The 17,950-nt window shown below is 37.2% G+C and overlaps 1 protein-coding gene across 1 annotated transcript; it reads right to left on the reverse strand.

Annotated features, from left to right (window-relative positions):
* Positions 1-752: 752 nt before the first annotated feature.
* OR10J5 (olfactory receptor family 10 subfamily J member 5) lies at positions 753-1,682 on the reverse strand (the record flags this gene model as incomplete). Its single annotated transcript, XM_079102535.1, has 1 exon — positions 753-1,682. One exon carries the CDS (start codon positions 1,680-1,682, stop codon positions 753-755), a length of 930 nt encoding a protein of 309 aa, XP_078958661.1.
* Positions 1,683-17,950: the final 16,268 nt, after the last annotated feature.

The following is a 17,950-nucleotide window of genomic DNA, read 5'->3' on the forward strand; positions in this document are numbered from 1 at the left end:
AAATTTTAAAAAATTAAAGTTCCCATAAGTTAAAAGGAGAAGAGTCTTTATGGAAAATGTATATGAAGTTTTAAAATTTAGTTATGGAGACAATCCACCAAAATGTTCTCTTCTTGCTTAGCCTCTAGGGAACGGCAGAGATTTTTGCCTCAACTGCACAGAAGGAAGAAAAACACACAGAAATGGATACTATTTAAAGAGCTAATATTGCTGGATAATAAAAGAGACCTTTTCTTCTTTTGGAAAGTTCTTCATTTTTTAATCAAGAAGAATTAAGAAAATCTTTTCTAAAATGACTGCTACAGAGAGCATTTTTTAACTTCTGACAAGGAAAGCTTTTTCTCACATATGTCAAGAGGGAAGTGAAAGCTGCTATTTTCCTAACCTCCCTACCACCTGCATTCCAATTGCCTGTTGTCCATAGCCCTTTAGCAGAACTGATCAAGGATTTAACCGTCAGAGGCTTCATATAGAGTTGGAGCCAAAAGAGTTCTCAAAACTCAAAACTTCAGACACAAAAACAAGTAGGTTTAATCCAGCTTGGAATGATTCTTGAACCTGGTAACAAACATCAGAAAGCAGAAACCCTGTTTTCAGCCATCCCAGAACATGAAAAAGAAAAGGACTTCTACTCCCTGACATTATTCTAGCCAGATATTATATGTGATGAACATTTGTGTTGTGGCTTATTTGTAAGGAGATACACATTACACTGGGTTAAAAGTCTCCTGACAAAATATTATTTAAATCTGTTAAGAAATGCTTCTACCCACAGCTCTGCGTAGGGCATCCTTGACCTCCTTGTTCCTCAGACTGTAAACAACGGGGTTCAGCAGGGGAGTGATGATGGTGTAGGTCATGGAGAGAAGAAGGTCTTTTTCTACAGAACTTTCTGACTTGGGCTTGAGGTAGGCAATGGAGGCACAACCATAGTGGACAACGACCACAGTCAGGTGGGAGGCACAGGTGGCAAAGGCCTTCTTCCGACCCTCCGTGGAGGCAATTTTGAGGATGGAATAAATGATTAGAACATAGGAGATGGATATGAGGCCTATAGGCACAAGAATCACAAATGAACTTACACCATAATTAATTATTTCATTGATAGTGGTATCAACACAAGAAAGTTTCATGACTGGATAAATGTCACAGAAGAAGTGATCCACCACTGTGCCACAGAAGGGCAAGTTAAACATGGCTGTCACATGGAGAATCGCCATAACCAGACCAGTGCCAAAGGACCCACATACCAACCTGGCACACATTCCTTTGCTCATGATGACCATGTACCTCAGGGGCTCACAGATAGCCACATAGCGGTCATAGCCCATTGCTGTGAGAAGGAAGCAATTATTAGTTGCCAAGGTGACGAAAAAGAACATTTGAGTTGCACAATCTGGCAAGGAGATAGGCTGGTTATGAAAAATAAGACTGAAAAGCATCCGTGGGACAATGACCAGTGTGTATACCGTCTCTGAACTAGCCAGCATGCTCAGGAAGAAGTACATGGGAGTGTGGAGGTGATGGTCAACACAGGTGATAGTCACAATGATGATGTTTCCAGCCAGAGTTAAAATGTAGATGGTTAGGAAAACCACAAAGAGGGTCGTTTGATGTTTTCCAAAGCTAGAGAATCCCAGGAAGATGAATTCTGTCACTTCTGTGAAGTTCTTTCTCTTCATTCTTCTATATCAGTGTCTGAAAGCAATAAAACCAATCATCAAGGGGAAACTTCTCATCAGCAACTGAACTTTAAAACAAAGGACAAAGCTAGCTAAACTGAGAGAGTGATCTTTTCCCCCTTTTGTGACCACTGAGTTCATGTGTAGGGTCCATGTGCAGAGACAAAAAAATTATGCTTCTTTCAGATGTGTACATGTGAATGTTATCACCACAGAGCAAATTTTCTGCACCGGGAAGATTTCTGAGAACACGATCATCTCACAGACACTTCTAATGTCAGAAAGGGAAGGGAAACAGCAAGGAGAAAGTCAGGTTCTGTTCCACTCCATGACAATATAAACCACATAAACCCTCTTAACAAGAACTAATACCACTACAGTGCATGTCAAGAAAGCCATAAATATGAGTGTTTGGGAACAAAATGATATAGCAATATACAGTATGCAAGATGGGCAGACTTTGCAAAGTGGTTGTTGAATTTGGTGATAAGATTCCCAAGGACCTTTTCCACAGTGCTTAGGTTGAATTCTTGATTTCAGAAAGGTAATATGGTCCAGATGTGTCTGTCATCAGACCCTCAAAGCAGAACAATGACAAAACAACTTCTTCAATGATCAGTCCACCAAAATTGATCACTCCAGTCCCATCGAAAAATTTTCATTTTTGATTTCAGTAGTTCTTTTGAGTGAGTCAGGAAGACAGAGTTATGATTGAGAATTAAGAAAATATTGTTTAGTTTTCACTGTAGGACAACTTGAAACATAGATAAGGGAATATAAATTCCACAGTTGAGAGGAGGACAGATTCTGTCAGCAGTTTGGAGCCCAACTGACATCTATTTTTAAAAATTTGATGAACAGACAATTGATCTAATTATAGGAAGCACAGCAAACTAGTCCCTTTTGTTTGAAAGTGAGCACATATACCCTCCATTTGGGAGGCTGAGGCAAGAAGATCACAAATTCGAGACCAGCCTGGGCAACTTACACAGACCCTGTGTCAAAATTAAAAATAAGAAGGCCTGGGCATGCAGTTCAGTGCCACTGGGACCCTGGGTTCATTCCCCAATACCAAAAAAAAAAAAAAAAATGGAGCACATATAACTTATATGGAGAACATGCAGCTGATCCTGCAGCTCTCTACAAAGACCATTCATTGATTTCATTTTCAGAACTACTGAAATAGGCTTCCTCCCCCATCCTCCATTAATTTTTTTGAAGTTGGTGTCAACATGATCATGCTCATGAAATTGTTTGCTCACATGTTGCTGCAGATGTGTCCACTCCTAAAATTGTCAGACCTTGCTTTTTCATCCTTCTCTGCATCCTTTGACATTTCTGACCCATGCCTTGTGGAAACATTCTCTGACCTTGGTTTCCATGATGCCACACTTTTTGTCTGTCTTCCCAGCACTCACTCAGTTGCCTTCCACCAATATGCTCATTTCACTCACAGCATAATTACCATATGCTGTCCTCTGGTTGATCCTCGGCCCTTGCTTTTTTTTTTTTTTTTTTTTTGTCTCCATACTATCCCTCTCATTGTTTTCCCTGTTATTTCTATGTTAATTGCTCAACTCTCTATTTCCATCGCCAATCTTTTCCCCATATCTCCAACCTACCTCTCTCTTGGCTTTTCTATTTGTGTGTCTTGCAATCATAATAAGGTTTATACTTTTGAAAACGAACTAAACCTCAACTCTTCTCAGGCTTTGTGTCTCCCTCAATGACTTCACCAGCATTCCAGTTGGTCAGTGGCAGCAGTTTGGAGCCACATTTACTTCAGCATCACATTCAGTGGACTTCTTCCTTAGAGTAGATCTCCTTTCTGTCCAAATTCCTACATCCACAATGACCCACTTGAGATTAGGGAGCCCAATCTTCTAGTCAGGATAATAAAACATGTTCACATTTTAAAATGCATATGGCTATACAGAGAATTAAGAATAACAAAATGATTTTTAAAAATAAGGACAAAATGAGAAGACTTGCCCTACTTCATTGAAAGAGTCTAGTAATCAAGACAGTGTGGTATCAGTGCAAGGACAGACAATGAAACAAAATGTAGAGTCCCAAAATAGAACCAGATTTATATGATCAACTAATTTTTTATAAGGTTCTAAGGTATCTCAAGGATGGAATTTTCAGTAAATGTTGCTAGAACAAGTAAATATCCACATGGAAAAAAAAAACAAGCACAAATTTTACACAAGACACAAGATAACCCAAAATGAATCATAGAAATGTATAAAAGATAAAGCTACAAAAGGTCTAGACAAAAATAAAGGATGAAATCATCATGACCTTAAAATAAGCAAAGAGTCCTTAGATAACAAAAGCATAATTCATAAAGAACAAGATCACAAATTGAACTTTATCAAAACTAAAAGCTTCGACTTTTCAAAAGATTGTTAGAAAAACAAAAAGATAAGCCACAGAATAGAAAAAAAATATTCATCACAAACAAATCAAAAAATTGCATCCAGAACATATGAAGAATTCTTGCAAATCAGTAATAAGACACGTTGGTAAATTGGCAAAATATTTAGACAGACATTTCACAAAATAATTTATAGAAATAAATTATCAACATGAAAGATGTTCAACATCATTAGTCATCAAAGACATGTAAAATAAAACCACAATGAAACATGAGACACATCTACAAGCCCACTCGAACAACTAAAATTAAAAGGCCTAACACCTAAGGTTTGTAACAAAATGAGGGAATTGGAAGTCTTTCATATTGCTAGAGGGGAAGTAAAGTGGTATAACCAATTTGGAGAACAATGTTGCAGTTTTTTAGAAAGTTAGATCTATACTTAATCTATGTTTCAGAAATTTTCCTATGTATTTACACAAAAGGAATGAAAACTTGTTCACATAGAGATATTTAGAAAGAGAGATAGCATCTCTCTTTCTAAAAGCCAAAAACTGCCAACAACCTAAAGGTCCAAATTATAATGAATTCATACAATAAAATATGACTCAGCAATAAAAAGAATAAATCACTAATGCAAACAGCAACATAGCTGGATCTCAGAAATATTATGCTAAATCAAAGAAATCAGACCCTAAAGAGGTAATGCAGCATAACTCTATAATATGAAACCTTAGAATATACAAATTTAAAAAGATCAGCATTTGCCACAATTGCTTGGAAATTGATTGGGAAAGATCACAAGGGAACTTATTGAGGTGAAGGACAATTTTTGAATTGAGGAGATGGTAATACATGTGCATAAATTTGTCAAAACTCACCTAAATTTTTACTTAAAATCGGCAAATTTTGCTGTCTTATTTACATTGCATTATATTGTGTTACATTGTATCATATCAAATTGTACTATAACATATTTCATTGTACTGTTTTATATTATACATCATCAAAGTTGATTTCTAATAGGATTCTCATTTGGCCATGAGTTAGATTGATCTCTGCAAATCTGTTACTGCTAGACTTACGGTTCTTTGAGTGGGTTCCCTATGCTGTCATTCACTCCCTGGTACCCACCCAAATTATAAGTCCTCAGTGCCTGGAAGCACATCCCCACAGCTCCCAATACAGTCTTGAAATATAGCTGCTAGAAATATTATATTCTCATTCTTGGCTTACATGGAAATTTTTAAATCTATTAAACAAGAATGGGTCTATTTTTAATTTTCAAAAATCATTTCTTAGCAGTATTTCAAGACAGTTCATTGCCTACCACTCCATGAAAACTTCTCATAACAACCCCACTCCTCACTTCCATAACTTTCATAAAGCCTGTGCCCAGTGCAGTGCTGGCAACTCTTCACACCAACTCACCAGAGCAGATCACCCACATCACTTCCCAGCATCATAGTCAACAATCCAAGTTGATAGACTGAAATCTTTTATGAATAGTTTGTATAAATATGTCAAGATATACTCTACTGTCATATATAACCAAAAAGAACAAATTTCAAAAATTGATAAAAAGAAATAGTTTTAACTCAGAAGTTAACAGACACTAAAAATCAAGACTTTTTTTTCCTTCATGAGAGTGGGTTGTTAAACATTTACCTAAAAACCATTGCCTTTATCCCAGTACCATATACAGTATTATACCGCCTTTATTGTCTTGCATTATTGTCTATTTTCTTCTTTATGTCCATTCCAAGCCCCAAATTAAAATGTAAACTGTGAAAAAATGTGTGCCAAGACGTCTGTATTTTCTGAATCCTCCACAAAATGCACTCAGAGAAGCCCTCAGTAAGTACTAGCTGATGGAAGAGTATGGAGAATCTGAAATTTCCACGGCAATGTAATTGAAGCAATTTGCCAAGAGGACTGAACTGGCTACCCCTGAAAATAATGGGACCCAAACAATGAAAGATGCTTCTCTACAGTATTGTGAGGCAAATTGCACTGTTTTTCTTCTCAGTTCTTCTTCACATTTTTCCATAGAGACATGGAGAACAGTGAGAGCTTAAAGCAAACTTAAGAGAAAAAAAAAATGTTGCATGGAAAGAGGTCAGTTCATCTAGTTTTGATTTAGTGACCAATAATCTAAGAACTTAACAGAGACTAGTTTCAGAGTTGTCAATAAGTGTCAGATCCTTATTAATTGACCTTTCAACTCCTTTCTCTGTCAGGTGGTAAATGTGTCCAACTGTTCAAATTAAAGTATAGGCATATCGTTAGCAAAGCACCTTCTGTAACCACATGATCATCACTCCTGGGTCCTCTCTTCTTCCAGGGGTTGTATAGATTTCAAGCTCATTAGTTCTTGAATCAAGTTCCCGTTCCTAACACCTAAGTGTGAAACCTTGAGAAACTTGTCTTACCAACCCTCAATCTCATGTATAAACAGGGTAGTAATAGTACAGACCTCAGGAGAAAAAGTTTACCGTGAAAAGAGATGGAAAGACACTACTACAGAGTATATTGATATTATAAGAAATCATATATCTGATAATTAAATCTGCATGAACCTGTGAGAGAAAGTATTTAAAATCTGCAGTTTATGCCCATCTCCTGAATATTAATTTTACGTATAAATGAGTCTTGCAGAAAACAAACAAAATTCTATGACCTCTTCTCCAGAGACCTTGAAACATAAGCCAATTCCAAGATGCCAAGGATGGATAAAGTGACCTTTTTAAAAATCTGTGATTATTATAGATATCTGAAGAATCCAGAGGAAGGAAATCACTTGATCAGAAGATGAATGTGGGAGGAAGGAAAATCACTTGATCAGAAGATGAATGTGGGAAAGAATCTGCAAGGCTGTTCCTTTAGGACTTGAGCCCAGTAGACCGGTTGGTGATATTTCCCTTCTAGAAGTCTGGATCCTGGCCTAGCATGGGGCAAGAACAAGTGGGACTCGTGTCTGCCTAACTTAAGGATATACAGATATTTCCCACACCTCTCAAATCTACTCTGGTAGGATCTACCAAAACCTCGTGCCTCTTCAAGGATATGTAATCTTATAATCACTTACGTCTCTCCAGATAAGACTGCAGCTTAGAGAGAGTGACACATGACATGCCCACTGGTCCCCTGGCTCTGAAAATTACGCCAATAGAAGGATGAGAAGCAACTCCTATGAACTCAGAGATCAGGTGGCTACTCTCAGAGGAAAAGCCTTGTTGTCTACTTCTGCTCTCCTGAGTCTCCTTTCCTAAAAATTTCCTGAGTATCTCAAGGGAACCAGTGGAGTCAGACTCCAAACTGATGCCAAGGGATTTTGTTAAAAATAGGAATTTTTCCTACGTACCTATATGAATACACCACAATGAATCTCACTGTTGTGTGCATTCACAAGAAATTAATTTCAAAAAGTAAGGATGGGTAAATGGTAGAAAGAACTATTGAGGGAAGGGAAGAGTGGATGAGGGGAGGGAAGAGGAAGGAGAGGTACTGGGGACTGAATTAGAACAAGATTTATTCCATGCTTTTATAATTATGTCAAAATGAACTGTACTGTCATGTATAACTGAAAAGAACCAATAAAAACTAGGAACTTTTTATTTCCCTAGCAGTTGGTGCTTTGTGATTCCTGGAGCGGTTCTCTTAGATGCTTTCTCTTTCTCTTATCCTGGACTTTATTGGAGGAGGTGTCATGTTTACGGATCAAGAAATGTCTTTAGAGGATAACAGGTTAGACTTTAGTATTTCCAAACTAGAGGGAAAATTGAGTGAGTAAAATTTGGTGTTTCTCAAGGACATCCTATTGTTAATAAATTCAATTCAACAAGATAGATTCTCTTAGCACATCATAGCTTGAATATCAGTAGACTCCTTCTAAGAGACTTTCCAATGGATCTGTCAAGTCCTGGCATCTAATGTTCCCTGTCTTTGCACAGCACCAAGTTCCCCGAATTCCCCTTGATTGATGCAGGTGACTTTCCCCAGCATATTTCACAAGGCTCTTGTGAAATTAGAGAAGTGACATTTTAATTTTTCCATTCAACCTATGTTTATTGTTCTTTTACACATGTAAGTTATGGAATGGTATGAAGATTTTTAACGTAATTTTTATTCCTGTTTATTCCCTCTCCTAGAATGATTCACTTTTTATTTAGTATATATATACATACTTATGCACACACACACACACACACACACACACACCAGGATCATAATCAAATAGTTATATCAGCTATGGAACATATATCCATCCCAAGTAGGTACATGTCCTTAAATCTCCATAACATTGCAATGGAAGTCAGACTAAAGGATTATTGAGTCACCCCAAATTCGGTTTCACCTCATATTTCCAATCCAGTAACCTTATAATTCAGACTTTTCATAAGTTCATAGTGACTGTGTTCTTTCACATAACCCTTAAAACCTTGGAAGTTATCTAAAATACCAACCTTCGTTTTGCTCATAGAATAGGCTTCTAGCAGCTCTCCTAATAGAGTTGATACCATCAATGGTTCCTATTCCTCCAACATTTATTCACATTTTTATTTTAACATGGAAGAGTTGCAAGAATAACAAGGAACTGCTGCATAACCCTTCCCTGGATTCACCAACTGTTTACATTTTGCACCCTTTGTCTCTAACTCAAAATTACCTTGGAGTAAGTTGGAGGCACTGCACCCCTTTATTCTTACATATTTCAGTGAGTGCTTCCTAAGAAAAAGGAAATGCTAATAAAATTTTAAAGATACTGAGTCAACAAACACTATCTTGCCTATGCACTTACTGGCAGGAAACAGAAATTAAGACCTAGAGTTTAATTTTCACATCACAATCCCAACACTTCCCCTTCTGAAATGGAAAGAACCCTGCTTCTTCTCTGATTCCTGATGACTCTGCTATTGATTTCTCCCCCAAAACTTGTGAAAGAATGACTTACTCCATAAAAGAAAGATGAGGAGGAGAAGTGGGGCCCCTTCCTAATCATTATCACCTCCCCTTCTCCCTCCTAGTCAAGAACGTTGATTCTAAGGAGGTTAGTGTTTTCAGAGTGACGGATCACCCACTATGAATGTTCATTTAGAAACCCTACAAATGTTCATCTCCAATTTTTTCCATGACCTGAATAATTTATCTTACTTTTTCCTGGACCATGGCTCATCTATCTTCCCAGGCAAAATAATGTGTTATTTTTTTCCTCTATTATTTTGTTATTTTTTCTCAAACTTAGAGAAAAATTAACTCTTGAAACATTTGAGAGTAAATAGCTTACATACAGGGGTCATTAACATCGAATATTTCAGTATTTCATACAAACAAGTACATCTCCTATATGACCACAAAGCAATCATCAAAATCAGGGAGTTAACATGAATTCATTACTATCACCTAAACCTCAAATCCCAGTCAATGTTTTCCCAGATGTTAATCTCATTCTTCATAACAAAAGAATCAAACTCAGAATCAAGCTTTATATTGGTTTTGTGGTTGTTGTTAACCTCCTTAATCTGGAGAAGTTTTTGAGTTTTTTCTTGTTCTTCATTATCTGGATATTTCCAAAGATTACGATCCAGTCATTTTGTTGAGCGTGCTTAAATTTTAGTTGGTCTGGTGTTTAATCATGATTAGATCCATGTTTTGGGTTGTTGGTAGGACAGAAGTGGTGCTATTTTTTCACTCCATGCTTTTAACAGGCACATGATCCTGAATTATCCTATTTCTTTTTTATTGTTTATTTATTTATTTATTTTGATTCATTGTACACAAATGAGGTATAACTTTCCATTTCTCTGGTTGTATACAATGTAGGGTCACACCATTCATGTAATCATATATGTACATAAGGTAAGGATGTCTGTCTCAGTTCACCATTCCCTCACCCCTCTGAATTATCCTATTTCTAATGATGTTTAACCACTTTATTGAGAAAGTATAACCCAAGATCCTATATTTTAAAGGCAGTCTTTTTCCCTTTTGAATTAATATTTTGAAATAAGGTAGTTTGAAACTATGAAAATATCATTTTCTCCATCACACCTTTTCTCATTATTTATTCATCTGTATCATTACAGACTCATGGTTTGGTGTTTTATTCAATGGATCATAATTACTCTCATTGAAGTCAAATTATTCCCACTTTGGTCACTGGGATCCCCTTTTAGCTCTCTCTGATGTCCTTTTGACAGATCAAAATTATCACTAGTCATCAGGGAAATGAAGATCAAAACTAATGGGGTATCATGTTGCAACTGTTATAATAGTTATTAAAAATAACAAGCATTGGTAAGAATGGGAAAAAATTGGAATGCTTGTACACCGTTGATGTGAATGTGAAATACTATGGCCACTTTGAAAAACACTATTAAGTTTCCTCAAAAACTGAAAAATGAAATTACTATATAATCCAGCAATCTTACTTCTGGGTATACAACCAAAAGAATTTAAATTAGGATATTGAAGAGATAGCCCCATAACCTTGTTAATAGCAACATTACTCATAGTAGTTAAGATATGAAAACAACCTCAATGTCCCTCAAGGATGAATGAATAAAGAAAATGTGATACATACATACAGTGGAATATTATTCACCCTTGAAAAAGAAAATCCTGCCACATGTGAAAGATGTGGATAAACCTGAGAACATTATGTTAAGCAAAGTAAAGCAGTCGTGACTCCAATCTTATGAGGTACATAAAATAGTTATATTCATAGGAATAGTAAAATGGTGGTGACCAGGGGCTAGGGACAGGAAAAATGGGGAACTGATGTTCAACAGTTATGCAAGACTAACAAATTCTAGAGATATGCCACCCATGTCCATAGTAAACAGTACTCTATTCAGTACTTAAAATTTTGTCAAGAGGGTAAATCTCATGCTAAGTATATATATCATACTTTTTAAAAATAACTATTAACCCAAGAAAATGAGCACTCTAAATTGCTTGACTCAGAGTGAGTGTTTTTCTTTCTTTTCCCGTAATTATTCTTTACTTTAAAAAATATCAACACATATTTGCATTACTGCTTATCTAATTCAATAAAATATTTATTAGTCCCTACGATGAGGTAAAATTCTAGGTAATGGATAGAATAAAGAAGAGAAGGATAAAATATTTCAAGAATTTTTTCAGGTTGTTTAAATAACACCCTTTAAACATACAAATAAAAGGGTGCTTATATACAAATACCTATAGTATGAGAGAAACACTATAATTATCAGAAAATGTCATGGTAATACCAATGATTTCAAGCACTTACTGTGCATAAAGCACTGTGCTAAGTTTTTAGTGTGTATTTACTAGACACTAAAACCTACAAATGAGGGTAGTTGTATTCCTGTTTTATACATAATAAACAATAGGTTCAGAAAGTTTGAATGCTTGCTTCAGTTTGCATATTAAGAAGATGAGAGAGCTAGCTTTGGAATCCAGATTTGTCTGATTCCAAAACCTTTGAACACCATCACATTCAGAAGATGGAAGCATCCCATCTTAGGAGATTGGAAGAGAAGCAGATGGTGTATGAGATAAACTTTTAAGAACCACTGGAGTTTTGAGAAGGAAAGATATGTCTGAAAACTACCTCAGTTATAAAGAAGACAATGTATCAAAGTACTTAAGAGGAGAATCCCAAGGCAGGTATAAGGATCCACATGTAAGAATTTGCATGATGGGGTTTGTAAAGATTGCAAAAATTTTCAAATGGTTTTAGATTCCAGGATAACAAGTCATCATTTTGTTCAGGATACAAAAGGAAGTCTAAGTGATCATCCAAAACTCTAAACCTCATTCATACTTTTAGCTGAATGACAGTATGGGGAAATACTTTGAGAAAGTGGCAGTTAGATCAACCTTGATGATTTAAATGGGGCAAAATTATGAGTGGCAGGTCCTGAATTAGGAAATTCCATTCAAGAAGAATAATTTACTAAAAAATTCGTTTTACTAGGAAGTAAAATGAAGAAAAGGGGGTGATGTGGTGATGTCCTGGCCAAAAAAAAAAAAAAAAAAAAGGAGAGTGGTCAAGAGAATAATCACATGGAAGTGCTGTTTTATGAACCCGTGCATCACCACATGGAATGTGGATGTTGGACTTTGCCTTAAATGGCTGGGGGCATAACAGGAAGTTAGAGAGGTTGAATTTGCAAAAAGCAGTAACTCTTTACTTAGATAAACCTGAAGATAACCAATGGGTAACTAGAAGCAGGACAAAGTTGGGCATCTCTGCCTGAATTTTATGTTTCCTTTATTTCCTAAAACTCTGTGACCAGCTTAGCTCTGTACATAGCGTATTAATCATTTAAGTAGTATTCATCCAAAAACTGGTAATATAAGGTTTATTAACGCTAAATTTACCTAATTTATCTTGTCCCCCTTCAAGACTGAAAGATTTTCAGGAACATGCATAGTATCCCACTTCAGACCCCGAAATGGTGCATAGAAATCTCCAACTATTGCCATATGCCTTCCCAGAACAGCTGAGCCTTGCAAGCAGATCACTCCAAAATGAGACTGTCCCCACAAGCAGGAGCAATCACCTCACAGTAACTGAGTTTTCCTCTTCCAAGATTGCAGGTTTGATAGATAAACATTCTGAACTACAAGTGAAAACTGCCCCCTCAAGTGATAAGGACTTCTCCCAGAGCCACCTCACAGAACCAGGACTGAGATAATGATAAAGCCGACCACAGTTTGACAAAGACTGATTGAATATGACCATCTCTAACCCACTGAACCAATTCCTCCTCTAATAAACCTAAAACTCATGGCACGGGCCCCAAATACAGAGCCAAGATGCTTTATCTCATTTCACACTCTCACTGTGGCTATACTGATTGAAGTTTCTTTCCTGCTTTTCACCTTTACAGTTTGTGTTTGGTTATTGGGACAAGTGGCTGTATCTAGTTTGTTGAACCCACAGACCCAGGCCTCTGACATAAGACTCTGGTAAGAGGAGAAAAAAGAAAAAGGCCTTGTCCCTTAGCTTCTTCATGGCTCAGGAGGTTTTGGAAGATCACGAGGCTATCAAAAAAGGTCCCCGGGAGAGTCGAGCAAGGCCCTCCTGATATAGTCAGTACAACCACTCATCCCATCCATGAATGCAAAGTTCCACAACCACTCTTCCGGCAACAAAATCTGGGTCACAGGGGTTAGTGCTCTGGCAGTCGCTTGTGTTTAGTAAGTAACTCCCGTTGATTTCCCAGGCCAGGGCCTCACCCTTCCTTCCCATCAGCATCTCTGATTGCCTGCACCAGGAGGAGGGCCTAGAAAGTCACTCACACATCATTGGTGCTCTCCATTCCCTATTGTCGCCCAAGATGCATACAGAGCTGAGTACCCTGAAGTCTTAGAGTGTAAGTCTCTATATAACTGAGTTAAAGGATAAGTAGACATTGCCGCTACCATCTGCTGTGCTCCTCTGGTCAGTTTCAGGTCCAGGACGTGGGACAAGCTGCTGCTTTGGGTCTTTGTCCTCACAAGCCTCCTGGAAGACTTGGACAGGTAGGGAGGTCAGGAGTATATGAATGTTCGTGATTCAGGTAAGTGGGTGAGGTCAGGATAGAATGTAAGAAAAAATGACCAGAAATTACTGAAAACAAAATTGCATGTGATTTTTCTGCTCAAATTTTAGGTGATCATTTTCTTATTAGCTTCTTTCTCTCATAAACGTGGGTGGGAAGGTCTTTATTTTTCCTGTAATGCTCGCAAGAACTTGATCACACTGCTGGAGAAACCTCTACAGAGCTTCACTGGGAGCATTCGTACTTACATTGACCTCTCTGGTGGCTATATTCTCTTCTCCTTTGGCATCCAGACCAAGAGCAATGAGGCTATGATTTTTAAGTCAAAACTGAATGGCGTAAGTTTATCGTTTGGTGTGACAAGATTTCCTCTAAGGTCTATAAGAAGTTCCCTGTTTCAGTTAGGAGCTCTCCTCAGGCATTGCTGAATTAGGGAGTCAATGAGAAGTCTTTGGTGAGGAAAGGTCCCTCCCTGTGAGGGAGTTCATCCCAAGATTGTCCTGGGGCAGAAACAGGATTCTTATGAGGGTAAGTTTCATAATGTTACTGGCAATCTAGCTCAGGGACCCTGTCTGGACCTCATAAGAAGTAGACAAAAGATAAAAAACTTAACTGTGAACTTAATGCAATTTGATTAAACTGAAGAGAAGTAGCTAAATTACTTCTCTTTACTGGTCCTACTGAAATAGTTAAAATTTATAGAAACAAAAGCCAGGTGATATACATATGTAGATTTAGTTGGCTGAAGAGAGGCAAAATGGAACAAAAGGCCTGAAACACACACTCACATTTCGTTATCCTGTCTCACACAGAACTGAATGGGCAGTCTCTGCTCCCACCCTCTTTGGCACCTGTCACAACTCTCCCCCACTCCCCAGTCTACACTCTCAATCTAAAGAAGTTATTCCCCAATTTCAGAGAGGGGTACTCCCAAATTCAGTCTGTTTCAATAGTATCCAGTCCATCATGAGAGTGAGAGAGGACTCATGTAGGAATCTGTGCTGCACCCAAAAGAGATCCAATGCCTGCATCAGGGCATCTGCATCAAACCCAATATCTGGATTGACTGATGGACATTAAGCTATGAGATGAAGGGTTATGTGGTCACCAAGGTCCATTTGTGTAGTTGAAGTTCTACTCCAGCAGGACAAAGTTACTGGGAAGGAAGTCACTAACTGGAAAGACCAGCTTTGAAGACAGTAACACTTTGTGTCCTGTGGCAATTGCTATTTCCTTTGAATTTCCAATCTACTGAGCTGTTTAATTTACAACAAAAGCATGCTCTCTCCCAGCATTTGTTCGATATTTCTTATTGTCTAAAACATCTCTCCTTCAGGGGTCCTGCTTTTTAGTTTTACTATTATTCATAAAAGAGAGAATGACCAGACATAATAAAAACAACACTTGATTAGTAGAAGTAGCATTTAAATTTTCCATTTATTGGAATTTATTCCCATTTTATTCACAACTATTTATTTCTGTGGAATTCAATTGAAGGCTGCCAGGTTGGACTTTCAGGTCACAGCTAAACAAATAGAAAGAACAATTCTGGAACTGTTGTACTTCTCTCTGTGTGGCACAATCCAGAGCTGATCTAATAAAACACAAACACAGAACCCAGGGAAGCAGGACTGTCTGAAACTGCATGGTCATGTTAGCTCTTTATCATGGTGATCAAAATACCTGACAAGAATAACTTAAAGGAGAAAAAGGTTATTTTGGCTCATGATTTCAGAGGTCCAGTTCATGGTCATCCAGCTTCATTGCTGTGAGCCCAATATGAGGCAGAACACAATGTTGGAAGATCATGGTGGAGAATAGCTGCTCACTTCATGGCATCCAGGAAGCAAAGAGAAAAAGGGAGGAGCCAGTAGGACAAGATACATTCCTCAAGAGCATGCCCCCAGTGACCGCTAGCCACACTGTACCTGCCTATAGTTACCACCTAGTCACCTAGTACTTTGGTTCCTTTAGATTACTATTCCAACAAATGGATCGATGCACTAATTAGCTTATCATCTTATAATCTAATCATTTTGCCTCTGAAAGTTCCTGCATTTTCCCACACATGGGCTTTGGGAGAAAACACATATCCAAATCATAACATTCCACTCCTGGCTTCCAAGAGCTCATGTGCATCTCATGATGCAAACTGTGTTTAGTACATCACCAGACGTCAACATAGTTTTAACAGTTCCAGCATTGTGAAAAGTTCAAGTCCAAAGTCTCTTCTGAGATTCAAGGCAAACTGTTGGTTGTATATCCCCTATAAAAATCAAAAACAAATTACATTATTCCAATATATAATGGCACAATAGCACAGTATAAACATTTACATTACAAAAGGAAGAAACAGGAGCAGAGAGAGAAGGAATGGGACCAAAATCCAGATGGACAAACAAATCCTAGAGTTTCATGTCCAGTATCTGGGTCACACTGGGGAAAGATGTGATCTACAAAGGGCTTTGGCCTTGCCAGTTGTAACCCATATGACCTCTCTTTTAGGCTGGCTCTGTTCACAACCAGTGGCTTTCTTTGGCAAATGTTTCATGTTACTAGAATCTCTTAATTTCAGTGGTCTCCGTTCTAGCTACAGCTTTACTATCAGTTTTTCAAATTGTTCTCTCAAGGGCAGCGTGCCTTCTGATGCTTCTACACTTTGCCTGATCTCCTAGGCCTTCCTTTGAAATCTCAATGGAAGCTTCCATGACCCTCTAACTCCAGCATCCTGCATCCCTATAGAACCAGCACCATGTGTATGATACCGTAGGATACAGGGCACTGAAGGACTTGATTACCTGTCCCAAGACCTACATATAAAATAATGTTCAGCCCATGGACTGGCATGTAATAATATTACAATAAAAATATGTTATCAAGTAATAATATTAATATATATAAACAGTAGTAATATTAGCATATCAGTAATCAGTACATTCATATTATTTACATTACTTGATACATCAATTTTTGCTCATTTTTTTATTTATTATTGATTGGTACTTTCTACATAAAGGTGAAAACAACATTAATTCTGTTATTGTTTTTATGTATAGCATGTGGCGCACCATCCTAACTTAACGAGAGTAGATTTTTTTAAAGACTTCCCTTTTATTCTGTTTTTAGTGTATTGTAATTATACATAGTAGTGAAGTTTGTTGTGACATATTCATATAGGCACGTGACATAATTTGCTCCAATACATTCCCCAGGACTTACCTTTTCCCTCCCCCTCTTCCTCTGTTCTTCTGTTCTTTCATTTATTTATGTGTATATATATATATATATATATATATATATATTTCCATTGATGTATTATAATTTTACATAAAAGTTGAATTCATTGTGATATATTCAAATATGCATATTGTATAATTTGATTGAAAGTGGATCAAAGACCTAGAAATTAAATCAGAAGCAGTACAAGTGATAGGAAAAAAAGAAGATCAACACTCCAACATATTGGCACAGGCGTTGACTTCCTTAATAAGACCCCCAAAGCATGAGAAGTGAAACCAAGAATCAATGAGTGGGATGGCATTAAATTAAAAAGCTTCTGCACAGCAAAAGAAACAATTAAGAGCATGAAAAGAGCCTACCGAATGGGAGAAAATCTTTACAAGTTATTCTTCTGGCAGAGGATTAATACCCAGAATATACAAAGAACTCAAAAAAAGTTTAACACCAAAAAAGGACTTTTTAACTCCTTTCCCACAGAAAAGAACAAAAAGTGTGATGAGTTTAATCCTGGATAACTATGGCACATAGTTATTCTCAGCCCTGGTTTACTGAGAATGGAGTCCAAGATCAGAAAGTTAGAATTTAGAATGACTCCAGGGTTTTAACCAAAATAGTTGAAATCAACCAAAGAGAACACTTACAAGACAAGAAAATGTGTATAAAGTGAATAGGAGACTCCAGAAATGGAGCTGAAGTTGTCATTTGAGTCTTCAGAGATTTCCTAAATGCTGAGGAAAAATCATTGCATGTGCTTATTCCAAGTCCCCACCAAGTGGTAAGGGAATGAATGGACCAAGATCTTCAGGTAGGTATTCCTTTGAAATGGGAAAGATTAGCTTCCATTTCCCATCTCTTGACTTATCCACATATCTTGTTTATGATACATCTTCCCATAATTTTATATTTTGAATACTAAAAAGGAGGACAGACACAATCCTATTTTATTTGACAAATATAATGGACATAATGTTTTGACAAACAATAAATTAATGCATTTTAGTTTGTCCTTTAAGATTTCTCCCTTATTCAGTTTTCCACACTGAAACTAAGCTATGTCATACATATTTTTCAGGATAAGTACACTTTAGTAGGAAAAAAATTATTGAGCAGAT

This window comes from Sciurus vulgaris (genome assembly GCF_902686455.1).
Source record: "Sciurus vulgaris genome assembly, chromosome: 1".
Classification (NCBI taxonomy): Eukaryota; Metazoa; Chordata; class Mammalia; order Rodentia; family Sciuridae; genus Sciurus; species Sciurus vulgaris.